Source organism: Sinohyriopsis cumingii, chromosome 5 (genome assembly GCF_028554795.1).
Source record: "Sinohyriopsis cumingii isolate HCF-2022 chromosome 5, ASM2855479v2, whole genome shotgun sequence".
NCBI lineage: Eukaryota > Metazoa > Mollusca > Bivalvia > Unionida > Unionidae > Sinohyriopsis > Sinohyriopsis cumingii.
This window is the reverse complement of record NC_142965.1, coordinates 65,049,421-65,063,307: the sequence shown is the minus strand read 5'-3', so window position 1 is coordinate 65,063,307 and position 13,887 is coordinate 65,049,421. Positions and strand designations below refer to the sequence as shown.

General features: G+C 36.1%; 1 protein-coding gene across 10 annotated transcripts in view; it reads left to right on the top strand.

Moving 5' to 3' along the window:
* LOC149799332 (fibronectin type-III domain-containing protein 3A-like) overlaps positions 1 to 13,887 on the top strand; it is a 264,342-nt gene that overhangs the window by 167,042 nt on the left and 83,413 nt on the right. For 9 of the 10 annotated variants that reach the window (XM_089958644.1, XM_089958642.1, XM_089958649.1 and 6 more), the window contains one exon: positions 6,324 to 6,499. In XM_089958644.1, coding sequence (XP_089814770.1) covers positions 6,324 to 6,499 — 176 coding nt within the window. The remainder of the gene's footprint in view (positions 1 to 6,323; positions 6,500 to 13,887) is intronic. The other variant, XM_089958643.1, reaches the window with a different exon arrangement.

The window sequence follows — 13,887 nt, the reverse complement described above, 5'->3', positions numbered from 1 at the left end:
GTCTTTTCTCTAATAAATTCAAATTCTCACAAAAGAAATGGACCTGTTTTCAAGTTTTGTTGGCCTATATTTCATTTGGCTGGAAAGTGATGAAAGCCTGGAATGCCCAAATTGGGTTAAGTTGAAATATTCTTCTTTAACGAAATGCATAAAAAATATACTATGCCTATTGGAACTGTAAGCAATGGTTTGTTTCATTCAAGAAACATATCCCCAATATGTACCTACTTGAACTTACTTAGGCATAACTCAACTACCGTCGCATTGCAACAAATTCAAACAGACCGTGAAAATGCATCCATTTGCTAGTATCATATTATCATTCCGCCAGGATAAAAACAGCACAGTAAGTAAATTAATTACACATAAATTAATGGAAGAGTGTCGATATAGGCTGCCAAGTATGAGATGTTCCTGAAACTTTGATTACTCATTCCGATGTCACTGACATCGGAACACGCTATACAATGCCATTATTTGGATAGTAAGACATAGCACTAAAACAGAAACAAGACATAGCACTAAAACAGAAATATGTGTTATGTCTTACATTGTAGGACTAATAAATTTCATGTACAAGGTTCCATGCAGTTCAGCTTGTTGACAGATAAATGAAAATATAAAAAAAGGACTGTCAAAACAAATTCAGATTATTCTGCATCTGTTTCAATTCTTAGTTGATTAAATGTAGCATGAAAAATGAACATGTTGTCACATCTGTGGAAACAGAAGTTTCTTGTTGCGATTGCTTCAGCAAGATGTTTCGGGAATGATATTTATTTTGTATTAATTCTGTATTAATATTGGGGATATATTCGAATTACCATAGGTAATGTCAAGTCAACTGCAAACAACATAGACCCTGATCTGCCTAACTTGAGCTGTTCTTGTAAACTTCACATACTGGTTGTTTTCTGTCCTGTAATATCCTTTTATTACCCTTGCTTCAAATGTGGAATCTCTTTTGCAATCAGACTTTGTTACTGGTACCATTTAATAATTATGTTTATGTTCTGAATTTTTATATCAACTGCCTCAGTGTGTCTTTGGGAAAAGCACTTAGCTCCCATTTCTTCAGCATGATATAACCATTGAAGTTTTCATAGTGCTGTTATGTAACAACAAAGCAACCAACCAGCCATGGATTTCAAAGCAGTGCCAAAACAATTTCTCACAATAATCATATTGGTATTTAATTATATTAATTATTTACCCTACCAGTTCACAAAATCTTTCAAAATGCTTGTTATGGGTTTAACGATGTTTGTCAGATCAAGATAGGTTACATATATGACAGCCAATATCACATTAACCCAGCCTAAAACTTAAACCCATGCCAACAGGTGGGATGAAAATGATCTGGAATGCTGAGCACTTTAGACCCCTTTCTGAATACTAGTTAACAAAACTTTATCTATATCCACCATTAGTGTTTACCCTAAGGGTACAAGATTGAGGGTAGTTGTCCGGGGGGGGGGGGTCAGAGTCAGTCAGTAAAAAATAAACCTTAGTGATGAATTGGGAGTCGGATTAAAACTTCGGGGCTCTTTGATGCACAAATGAGGGTATGGGGAAACATTGACCATAATACAATGTATACCAGGTTATGATATATATTACCTGTCTACATATATCTAGCTGTCTCCTTTAGGTCTCTGCACATTAACTTAAATTCTAAACCATGCCTTTTGCCTGAACTATATGAATCATTTGCAAATCAGATAAGGGAAAAACCTTTTGATTTTGGGTGGAAGAGGTCAGAGGTTCCAGTGACTGGAAGAAGATGACTCAAGACAGTATGTGCTTACCAGGCTTAATGCATTGCTTGCTTTTAGGTTAAGAAAAACACGGAAGTTTAAAAGGCCAGAGGTCAGGACCTGTGTGACGAACAAGGGAAATAGTTTCTTTAGATTAGTTTGAATCACTAATCAGACATCTTCGCAAGCCAAGGTTCTGATATGAAAACCCTATCTACACTTTGGTGTATCAAACAGATATTTCTGTGCTTCAGGTCTTTTAAATTTCATTGGATGCATGGCAAGTCACCTCATCCAATCAAAATTAAGTTGTTAAAATTTGAACACTGTTCCTACATGACCAAGACAAGAAAAACACACATCTTGAATGGACTGATAAATAAGCAATTTTCCACTGCTGGTCCATGTTTGTATAAATACTTTCACTCAAATACACTTGTAATGATTTTCCTCTGGTATATAGTCATACTTTCAATGTTAATCTTACAAAGTATCATTTTTAAGTCAATTGCCTCTGATATTTTCAGCCACTGTACAGTGCATCACCATTAATGCTATTGCTTAGTTGGCATTGCATACTAAAGGAGGCAACTCAAGAAATCCAATTGATGTTATTTGGACAAATCACTAAAATATCTGTTCGATCTGCCAAGGTGTAGATAGGGTAAACATATAGGAACCTTGGTTAGCGAAGATGCTAATCAAATACCCATGCTAAACGTTTTGAATATCTTAATGTCATGGCGAGGAAGTAAGTTATAGATGATGGGGATTGATAAGGCAAAGCTTAAGGTGACAGCAAGTCCCAAAAGAAAAATCGTGTGGTAATTTGGATTCCATGACATTATCATCAATAAGCTTCACCAATAATCTACTAATGGGGCAAGGTAGGGAACCTTTTTGCTGTTGGGGTGAACAGATCAAGGTCACTGTGACATAGAGGTGAAAGTACATGTATTGTCTTTTTAAAACTCTGAAATCAACTAACTCTGCCAAAACCAGCATCTCCCTTTACTTTTATAATTATTCCTGGCTCCCTACCTCAGGACCCAGCATACTTTTACAACCCAGCATAATCTTAACAACTCTGTATTATGGTAGTAACAAAGGATGGCTGCACAATGCACTGTTCACAGTACTGGGGTTTTCTTGTACCTGTACATTTCACAGGTCTTGCGGCTGCCCTACAAAATACTTGACAGAGTCTAATGGACAGTGAAATATTTTCCAGCACCATTTTGCAGACAAGAAACAGCTGATGGAATTTATTTGACCCAGAATAAACAGTTACCTATAGTCATGCCCTAGTTAGCATCATAGCAATCATTAACCTGTAAAATGAAGGTGTCAGGTATCAAAGCTGGGCTCAGATTTATCATAGTGTATCTAAGTGATTAATTTAGCTTCACAGACAATAAATGTCAGAATCAGCAGAAATCTGTACAGTATTTGTACCTAAACTTTATTTTTAGTTGGATCTTCACTTGCATTCTTAGCTTATACAAATTCTAGTTTTGATTGTCATGGCTTGTTACAAGACTGACCTTTTGATAGCTGTTTAAAATTTTGTCCAACATAGTGGAACACATTCTTGTGTACTGTGTCACTTCCACCCAGTGAAACAAGTTTTTTCATGTTGACTACGGTAAGAAGAATTTTGATGATGTACTTCCAGAGAAAATCTAGGACTTTGTAATGCAATAATAAAAATACAGCCCTATATATTTGTTACCTTTATCTTTTATTTCATGTACCTTAAGTGTATTTTATGTCTTATCTTTTGAGACTGCTGTATATCCGTATGCACAATCCATATGCAAATTGCATCAGCCCAGTTCTGCAATTACAAAATGCACTGGCAGATCTGGGTCTGTGAGTTTGTTAGAAATAATCAGTAAACCTTCCACCCACAATAGACCCTAATCTTCTGGTCTTTCTTGTTATCTTTTTACTCAACCTACATGAGAGTATGTCACTGTTTACATTTGATGTTTGTTTATATTTGTTGAGCTTAACATTTAGTTGGCACTAAATTGCCAGAATGTTGCATATGTGCAGTTAAACTCAATGCACTCATATCTTCCTAACCAATCTAATTGCATATGTGCTGTTAAACTAAATACACTTATGCATGTCTTCTTAACCAATCTAATTAAATCATATCACAGAGAACCATATTGGCCAAGTTGGTAGAACATTGGACATGTATTCCAAGGGTTGCAGTTTCAATACTCATCCAGGCCGGACTGGGTTGGCTGCTTCAGTATGTTCTTGGGAAAGGCAATTAACTCCCTTTTTCTTAGGCATGATAATGCCAATATTGTGTTAAAAGTGCCAATACAGCCAGTAAAACAAACAATGACATCACATACAGGCTGTTGCTCGATATGGATAAAAGAATAACCTTTATTTACATTTGCTTTTCAAGTACCTGTTTATTTTTCTACAATTTAATTGGTGAATGTGCTGATGAAATGCATGTAGGATTTCATTATAGAGGAGAACCTACATCAGCAGACACTTCTATAATGTACATCTACTAACAGAGGGCTTTATTGTATTTATCTAGTAATAATCCTATGTCTGATGATAAGCCCTTCATTCCCAGACCACCATCAGTACAGTTTTAAAAAATTTGGTGAAATAAGTACTAGGATATCTTTGATAATTAGGTCACCCCCCTTTTTTTAAACATCATTTCTACTCTGACCCTTTTGTCATAATACAAGAGCTATACTGTATAAATCCATTTCCTCAAGTTCATCAACCTTTGTCACCCTTATATGAAGACTGCTTTGGTGGCTTAAAAGGTAGAGCATCTGCCTCGGATGTGGGAGGTCATTGGTTCAAACCCAGGCCGAGTAATACCAAAAACTTATAAAAATGGTACTAACAGCTGTCTCGCTTGGTTAGTGTGGCAGGACTGGTCAGCCTGGTGTCAAGATAATGTGACTGGGTGGTACATGATGCCACATGTCTGCGGCATGATGCCTTATTGCTAGTCATCACTATAAGTTGGCACACTGCAGACATCTTAGCGATAGGACTGAAAAATTATTAAAGCCACTTTAAAAATCCAAATCACACACACATACCCTGATATAAAGGAGCGCAGTCTTTAAAAGGCAAAATTACATGATCATTGGAGAGTTTTAATTGAAAGATTAGATTAGAAATTATGCTTATCATTTTATGGTCCAAGTTTTGACAGTCTCATATAAGATGACATTCGCATTTTCCATTGTTTGACTGATTCAACTTGAAACTGAATATAAACATGCTGCATTTTAGCAAAAAAATTTTCCTCCACTATGTTTGAACTGACTGACTGCATTTTAGGAGACCATCACATCATTATTTCATGTACAAGTTCATAAAACATGTACCATGTGCTGATAACCACATAAAGTTGTAGGGGTCAGTTTCAGAGACTTTGATAGCACTCAAATGAGCTTGCCAGTCATGATTGGCAACTCTAAAACCAATCTGGTCATCACATTATCTTCACATTGAAATGACCATATAAATAGGACCATTTCCAGTGTGACTTGAATTAAATTGAAGCTAATATAGATATCTCATCTTCCCCTACCTTCCCTTCTTCACTACTGAAAATTATTGGAAAGAACAAATTTGAAGACTAAATAAAGGAATATCCAGAGCATGTGTTATGTACAGTTTAAATTTTATATAAAAAAATAGGTCTGGGTTCTTAGCTCAAAGTTAAATCAACCGTAAACCATTCTAGGCTGAAGCATGACAGTTTAAGAGGGAAGGCTGTTCCAGTGTAAAACGGTTCTGAAGAAGGAGGAGTTCTGGGAAAATTAGTAAGGAAATTAAGAGAAACTGTTAAGTGATGATGGTCCACATACATGGGGTTTTGTGAGTTGGATACAAACCAATGAAAGAATTTGTCTTTCAGTGTTGTAGGATGGGCCAGTTGAGTGTTTGAAGCATTGCCATCACACTGCATTTATTATTGCAACCACCAAAACCAAATTAAAACCAGGCTGTATGCCTCTGGACCATTTCAAATTTGTGTCTTGGTTCATTTTTGCCATGGATGGAGAAAGAAGAACAAGTATTGTAGATGTGGTTGAACAAAAGCTGATAGGCTGTTTTTTTAAATTTTCTTTCTCTGATGTTTTACATTTGAGTAAATTGTCAGTGGCCCATCCCAAAGGTAATTGCTATTATTGGTATTGTTTGTGATCTTGCATCATAATTAAATGCCTAAGTTAATCATGTTTTGATGTACATCTTACATTTTCTGCAGGTGAATTGTTTAGATGATAGCTTTAAAGTTCATTGTTCCAGTGCAGACATGGACTTGAGCCTTACTGTCAGAATTCCATAGTCCAAATATTTTCATATAATACCAGGCAGCTATCAATAATTTAACATCATGGGATCACATGGAACCAAATTTAATAAACTACTATGACTTACCTTTCAGTAATCACACGTTTTATATATCCATTCATTTTTTCGTATTGAGAAACAATGACGGATAATTACTCAAATTATTTATTTTGACAAAACACTAATTTCTATGCTTCTTTGTAGGTCCAGCCACAGTCAGGATGGTTTCCAATAATGGACCACCTCTTCCAATGCCAATGCAAGTACCACCTGGCCACATGGTCCAACAGATTGTGGATGAAAATGGCATCCTCACCCATGTCATATTATCACCACAGCCCCCAGGGATGATGAGCAATCCAATGACGGTAGGATTTTATGTATGTATTCCAGGTTACAATTTTGTGCAGTGATGATCATCAGATCTGCCTGCCTGCCTGCTCGCCTGCCCACCCGCCTGCCTGCCTGGTGTATTACTTGCCTATGACCATCTGCTCACCTGCCATATTTGCTGCTGCCTGTCCACCTTTGTTATTTTCTCACATTGCCTGCTATTATTGTATTTATCTCTCTTTTTTTTGCCCATTAAGTAGTGTGGAAAGAAGAATTTTACATTTTGCTATGCTTCCTTTGCATGGAGAAGGAATTCTTTTAAAATCTTCATTGAATGTGTTTAGCTCCATAATTTGTATTTATTAACAATACTTTTTATATTTTTGACTTTTTTTATTGTAATATATTCCTTGTCTGCAAATTGATAGTAAAGTATTCGCCTCTATGCTGTAGTAACAAGTGATCCCATGCTGATTTCTGCATTATCCCACAATTACTAAAGCACATTTTTATGCATGAATTAACACCACACAACTAGAGCAGCTTCAGATCTGTTTTAAAAGAACAGAAAAATGAATCTAGAAGGTACTTTAGGCAGTGATTGAGACCCAATACCATATGTTAAAGGCAGGAGTGGGTGGGGGTATAGTAATCCTTCTGTAAATCAATCCATCTAGCACTGAGTCTCACATGACCTGTGATCTGCAGTAGTTCAGTTGGTTGAGTCCAACGGTCATGGATTTAGTATCCAGCTAGGCCATACTGGGTTGGCCGCCTTGGTTTGTCCTGAATAAAGACAGCTCTACATCATGATATAGCCAGTAATGCATTTAAAGTGCTAATAAAACAACAAACAAACTCTTATGACTTGCTTTAATTTGACCATGCATATCGTATAGAAGTTAACTTTAACAATATTGTTTCATTAAATATTAAAGCACAGGGAAAAAATGCAGGAAATATAATAGTTCTCAAAGATCATGCTCAATACACTGAATATTTTGCCTTGTGTGTACTATATAGCTTCTCACATGGACAGTGTCATGGGTATGAAATTTTGTAACAGGCACTAGTGACAGACTAAAAGAACAGGTATAAATAAATGTTCATCTACATAGACTGCATGCATTGTAATCTAAGTCCAATGAAAGATTATCTTGTATTTGTCGATGGTGGGAGCATGTTACACATAATTCAGCAGGTCTATCAGAAGAATAAGAACATGTCACTTGGAGACTGTGTCAAACAGTTCTCCATCTATGTGGACACAAATAACTAGTACAGTCCTCACTCTTTATAATGCCATTTATGGGATCCATAGAGTATCACCACCTTATAAATGAAGTATATTCTACTACTTTGAATAACACTACGAAATGGAATCTATAACCATGTGTGCCTTGTGAATATGAATCATGCTATAATGAAAGGCATTGTAGTGATGGAGTAATGTATTTAGATAAAACATGCATGTCATTCTTAGCCATACTGGTCATAGACCAGAAGATCTTATGAAATAGTCTGTTATCCATCATCCATCTGTCCCTTTGCACAAGTTTTTAATAAACTACTTGGAGGATTGCCATGAAACTTAACACACACATTCATGTACTATATGTCTTGAAAATCTTGATATTGTTACTCATCCTGAATGAAAAGTCGCATTAGTAAGAGGTTTTCACCAGAATAATAATGATGTCTGGCTTGTCATCAGGGAAAGTGGTGTCGATGTTGTCCATTATGGTTACTATTGTTGTTGCTATTCCTTCTGAATGGATGGTCATTTCAGCATGGAGTTTGAACTTGAAATGATATCCCAGTTGATCCAGTACAAGTTAAAATCATAATGTTAATTTTGTTTATCCAGGATCTTGGCAACATTTTCTCTAGCCAAGAGGGAATATATGGTGCAGCATTGTGGAATGCATACTAAAAGAAGCATCAGAGTTTCATGTATCATAATATGCAGCAGAAAGAACATTTCCAGTAGGTATATATTTACTGATAAATATCTTGGTCTGACAATTTAAGGTTCAAATGACACAGGTGTACATATGAATAATGCACCTGTTGCGATCTTATTGCTCTTAAAGTCAATTGTCTGTATAGTGATTAATATTAATGCACCTAAAATGTCTTAAGCAGGTTCAAGTATGCACCACAACAACTTACATTCTTACCTTTGGATTTGAATATTTGATATCCACTTTGTGCTTTCATTTTAACACAGAAAAAGTCTTCACTTTTAGAGGAATTTTGAAGAATTTGTTCAACAGTCTTGTCTCTGCACATTGCTCTGAAAGCCAGTCTGAGAAATAAAATTCTCAGACATTTTCATTCCAGGCCATTTTATTAAGGTGGCTTTATATTGAAAATAGAGCTTTTTGGGGACTGAAATATTATGTCTTTTGTGAAGTGGGAGCCAGGTTGCGGAAGGGCAGGTTTAATAAGGAATTATACTTTATCAGATTTCAGAATCTTGAAGAAAACAAATTATTATTTCTTTTTTTTATTCTTTCTTTCTGAAATAAGCAACTCTATTGTTGTTAATTTACAGCATGGGTGTGATAAGCATATATCAATGTAAACATAGTTTTAACACATTAACCCGAGACAAACATCTAGGCAGTCCCCTGCAGCATACTTGCAGAGATCACATAGAGCAGTGTTAGCCTTTCCAGTGCCTGTATCCCTGAGAATAGCTGACATCACTTGGCTTGCAGATTTTTATAGAGGGGGCTACTTGCAATAAATTTGTTATTATTTTATTTGTATTCATTTAATTAAGCTGAAATTTGGCACAGCAGTTCTCAATAAAATTACACACATAATGGTATAAATTTCATGCTTCATGCAGAAATAAAACTCATGCATAAAGTTGAAAACAAATGATGTACTTACCAGTTTGCTTCTCTTGCCATAAATAATCCATTATGAATTCAGATAGAATTATTAACACTATCAACGCATGAAATAATTATATTTTATTTACACTGATAATCCACTTGTCATCTCTCTTGTAAACTTAATATCCCATGAAAACTGTATACAGATGGGCATATTTTCCTTGCTCTTTACTTACCTTTCTTCCTTAGAATTCTCACTGAAAATTTAAAAACTAATAAAACATTTAACAAACCTTGAATTATGCACACTAATGCAAATACAATTTATTTCCTAAACATTTTTTTAACGATTCTTCAAAAGATCGACATTATATGGTTTAAAACAATCCACACACAGATGAATATTACAATGAATACACATATTCAAAACTTCACAGCGTCGCTTCTGTTTACTGCATTGTCGACATCTTCCCCTCTTTTCACCATTCTCAGGATAGTGGCCCCCTGTGTTTGTAGTTAGTACTGCTATATCACTTTCCTTGTAGTCTCCAAGTAATTTTGCCAGATTCATATTAAAATCAACTAATCTATGTGCCTTTATCCGTCTGTTCTTGCTCTGCTTGACATGATGTTCTGATTCTCTCATTAGTATGAATCCATTGGTGACTGCAATATCAAACAAAAACCAAAACAGGTACAGCCACCATTTTTTGGCTGCTCTGTATATACTGTGCTGTGTTCTCAGCTGGTCTGCTGTGTCCACTCCCTTTATGTTGTTGTTGTACTCTGGCACGATAGATGGCACTCGGATGTCCCTGACTTGTCCATTTTTGGATTTGCGCTGTACTGTCCTCTCTATGGCTGCTGGATCTGCTGCTGTTGATAGAGTATAGATGTGCTTCTTGTCCATCCAAACACAGGCTGTTACTTCCCCTCGCTGTATAGTTTTGAATTCCCCATGAACCTTAATGTCTCTTTTATTAAGATGCTGTTATAGGATATCCTCTTCTGATAGATCTTATGGTTTCGCGTGCATACATACCTTTCTGTTTGAAGCTTCTCGAATAAATCTGGACTGGTGAAATAATTGTCTACATTTGCTATGTGGTTTCTTTCCCAAATCTTTTCTGTTAAGTCCATAACGACACGTGTTGCTAATCCAACTTCTCTGGTACCTGCATCCTTACCTGTATAGACTTGAAATTCATTGGTGTAGCCATTCGTTGGGTCAGCCCTCATCCAGACCTTAATTCCATACTTTGTCGGCTTGGCTGGTAGATACTGGCGAAAAGATAACCTACCTAAAATTTTTATCATGGCTTCATCTACACTTACATTTTGATGAGGATTGTAGTTTTCTAAGCAGCTGTTTTGAATGGCATCATACACTGGCCTTACATGATGCAGCTTGTCATAACCTGGTTGAAGCCTGTAAGGATTTTGACGGCTATCATTTAGATGAAAATATTGTGACATTTTATCAAACCTATCTCTCTTCATGATTCTTCTAATACTTAGGTTTCCAAATAGGGCATCTGTTGACCAGTACATGGCTGTCTCAGGGAGCTGAAGAATACTCATAAAAACTCACATCCCCATCCATGCTTTAATTTCGCTCTCTGTAACATATCTCCAGTTTGGGTCTTCTTTCTCCTCCTGCTTTCGTCTTGCATAGAGATTGGTCTCATCTACAATCAGCTGAAATAAAAATGCTGGAAAAAAAAGCTCAAAACAATTAAATTCATTTGCATCAGGATCTAAATCCACTGTTGGCCCTGTGTATGGCCTCTTGTCAATGCATGTTCTATCATTTACGATCCACCAATCAGCTCTTCTTTCATTTTCTTCTTCTTCTCCATCCTCTTCAACATTCTCATCACTACCACTGTTATCTCCAATAGCTATTTTAATGTCACTATCAATCTCATCTGATGAAAATCCAGAAAATTCTCCGTCAGAATCAGTCAAGTAAAAGTCTGCTCCTAGAGGCTGATTCACGTCAATTTGCATCATTTTAAAATTGAAATATTTTCACTAAATCAACTGATATCGAAGTGATTTTTTTTTTTTCCCTTTGTTCAACAATGTTCACTCTATGTAAGCTAAAATTGTATTGGTTAAACTGCCTGCATAATTAGGAAATGGCTTTAAATCAATCAATGGTTGGCACCAATTTAACTCGTTATGCGGGATACAGACCTAGACAAATACTGCCTCTCAAACTCGGAGCTCGGGATACAAGCTAGGTAAACAGCCATGTTATTGAGGCACTCGGGAGATCAGGGAGGTAAAGTACAAGTTATCTCGTCGCCAGGGGTTAATGTGTTAATAATTTTTTTAAAAGAAAAAAATTAAATCACAACTGAGTCCATCTGATTCTCATCCAAGTCGTAACATTGCAGAATTTTCACTAAAATACTACATTTTTAGCTCTGGCAATCTACTGGTCTTGGGTAGACCAAAAGAGCTTATGGGATGTTCTGTTGCTGGTCATCCATTGTCTTCCCATCCATTAGTATAAGCTTGTTATCTCTACACTTCCTTAAACTACTGGTACTTGGAGGATTGCCTTCAGACTTTACACACACATTTATCCCATGGTCCTAAATCTAAATAGTGCTGTGCGGGCTTGCAGTGTAGCCAAATCTGTCACCGTCTTGAAAATGCTGTTTACTGGTATTATTATGTGTTCATTTTTTTCCCCTTTAACTTTACATTGTCAGAATCATTCAGTATTGCTCGATACTGATCTCGCGCGACAATACACATATAGCATTCACGTGCATAAAGGAACTACTTTCTATTGTAAACAAACAATGGATGCAGACGCCAGGAGTTTTGATTTGTACACAAATCATGTACACTCACGTAAGAGGCTCTTTACATTGTGGTTGTTTAAATTTGTTTCTGAATGAACTAAAACAGATGTTTCGTGGACTGCCACATACCAGTTGCTTTGGCACATTCCACATTGATACAATGTTACGGATTTAGGCTAGCTACAGTATATAACAGATGCAAGATAAGGCCCTTACAAATAACATGCAAGTGACAAGTCACATACTATCTTCTTTAGCTGGTGATAAGAATGGAAAAATAAAATATACTTACAGTTTTACATCCTGAATTTCCTCAAGATGTATTTTCTTAATTCTGCAAATCCGAATTACATGAGCCATGTCATAGGTTTTCAGTCTGGATTACACATTCGAAATTGTGCTGTAATTTCAATGATAAGTGCAATTGCATCCTCCTTACTGCACTCAGAATGAAATAAGCATTAAATTCCATAGCGTCTTTTTGATAATTGCAATTGAAAGACTCATATTTTTCCTACATTATGATTTCAAACATTCAATGACAGAAACAGAAACACATTTGCAGATGTCAACACGCTTCTTCCTAGCTTATTAAATCTCATGTATTCATGTATTTCATGTGGAATCGTCACATACAAAATCCAGTCCATAATCACGAAATTTCCTAGAATTGAGAAAAATACCAAAATATATTCATTCCAGATCAAATGGAAAAGCAATGCACATTCATTCACAATATGAAATTTCAATTTTAACTAGACATGCCATTTTCTTTTGAAAGTTATGTCAAGCACGTGACTAACTTAAAATTTATCTGGGCGGAGTTATGTGCACAGTAATAATGTTGATTTGTGTAATGATGAATATGCACTTGTGTATTTAGTTTGGAATGTGGCATACATTAATTTACGTTGTTTCTTGTAGTGTATTGTGTTTATATAATTAAACCTTAGGTAGAATTAAAAAAATGAGCATACAATAAAAAGGTTACTGCATTTGTATGGTAAAATATGAACTCGTTTTGTTGGAAGGATATACTGCACTCCCAAGGTTGTACAGTATTCCATCCCAAAACTTGTTCATATTTTCCCATACAAATGCAGTAACCTATAATTACTACTTATCCTTATCCTGAATGGATGGTCATATCAGCATGTAGTTTTCACTTAAAGACTTGAGATGTTTAGTTTGTCCTAAATCAAAATGGTGCTAATCTGATGTCCAGTATGGTTGCCATTGCAGCCATCTTGAAAATCTTGCTACAACTACTCTGCTTAAGCACAAAGTCATATTGGGGTTTTCAGCAGAAGGTTTCTTATGATGTCCCATTGGTGTTAAATGAAAATGGTACTGATCTGATGTCCAGTATGGCCACCACAGCAGCTGTCTGGAAGATCTTTTTTATTGTTACTTCAGATGAATGGAAAATCATATTGAAATTATTATTATTCCATCTCCTCCAAATAGATGATTATATCAACATGGGTTTTTCACCATTAGATGTCTTTTGATATATTTTGGTCCTTATTGAAAATGGTGCGTCTTACATCCAATATGGCTTCCACCATGACTGTCTTAAAAGTCTTGTTGTCACTAGCCCGCTATGGATGATCAATATGAAGTTTTTTTCCCACTAAGGGGGGCCCTGAGTGGCCGAGTGGTCTAAAGCGCTCACCGTTCTGGATCACTGCCATCTCACCTCTGTCTGCGTGAGTTCGAGACCAAGGCTCGGCTAGCGTGGGTACGTGGGAAAGCCTGCCAGTAGCTTCT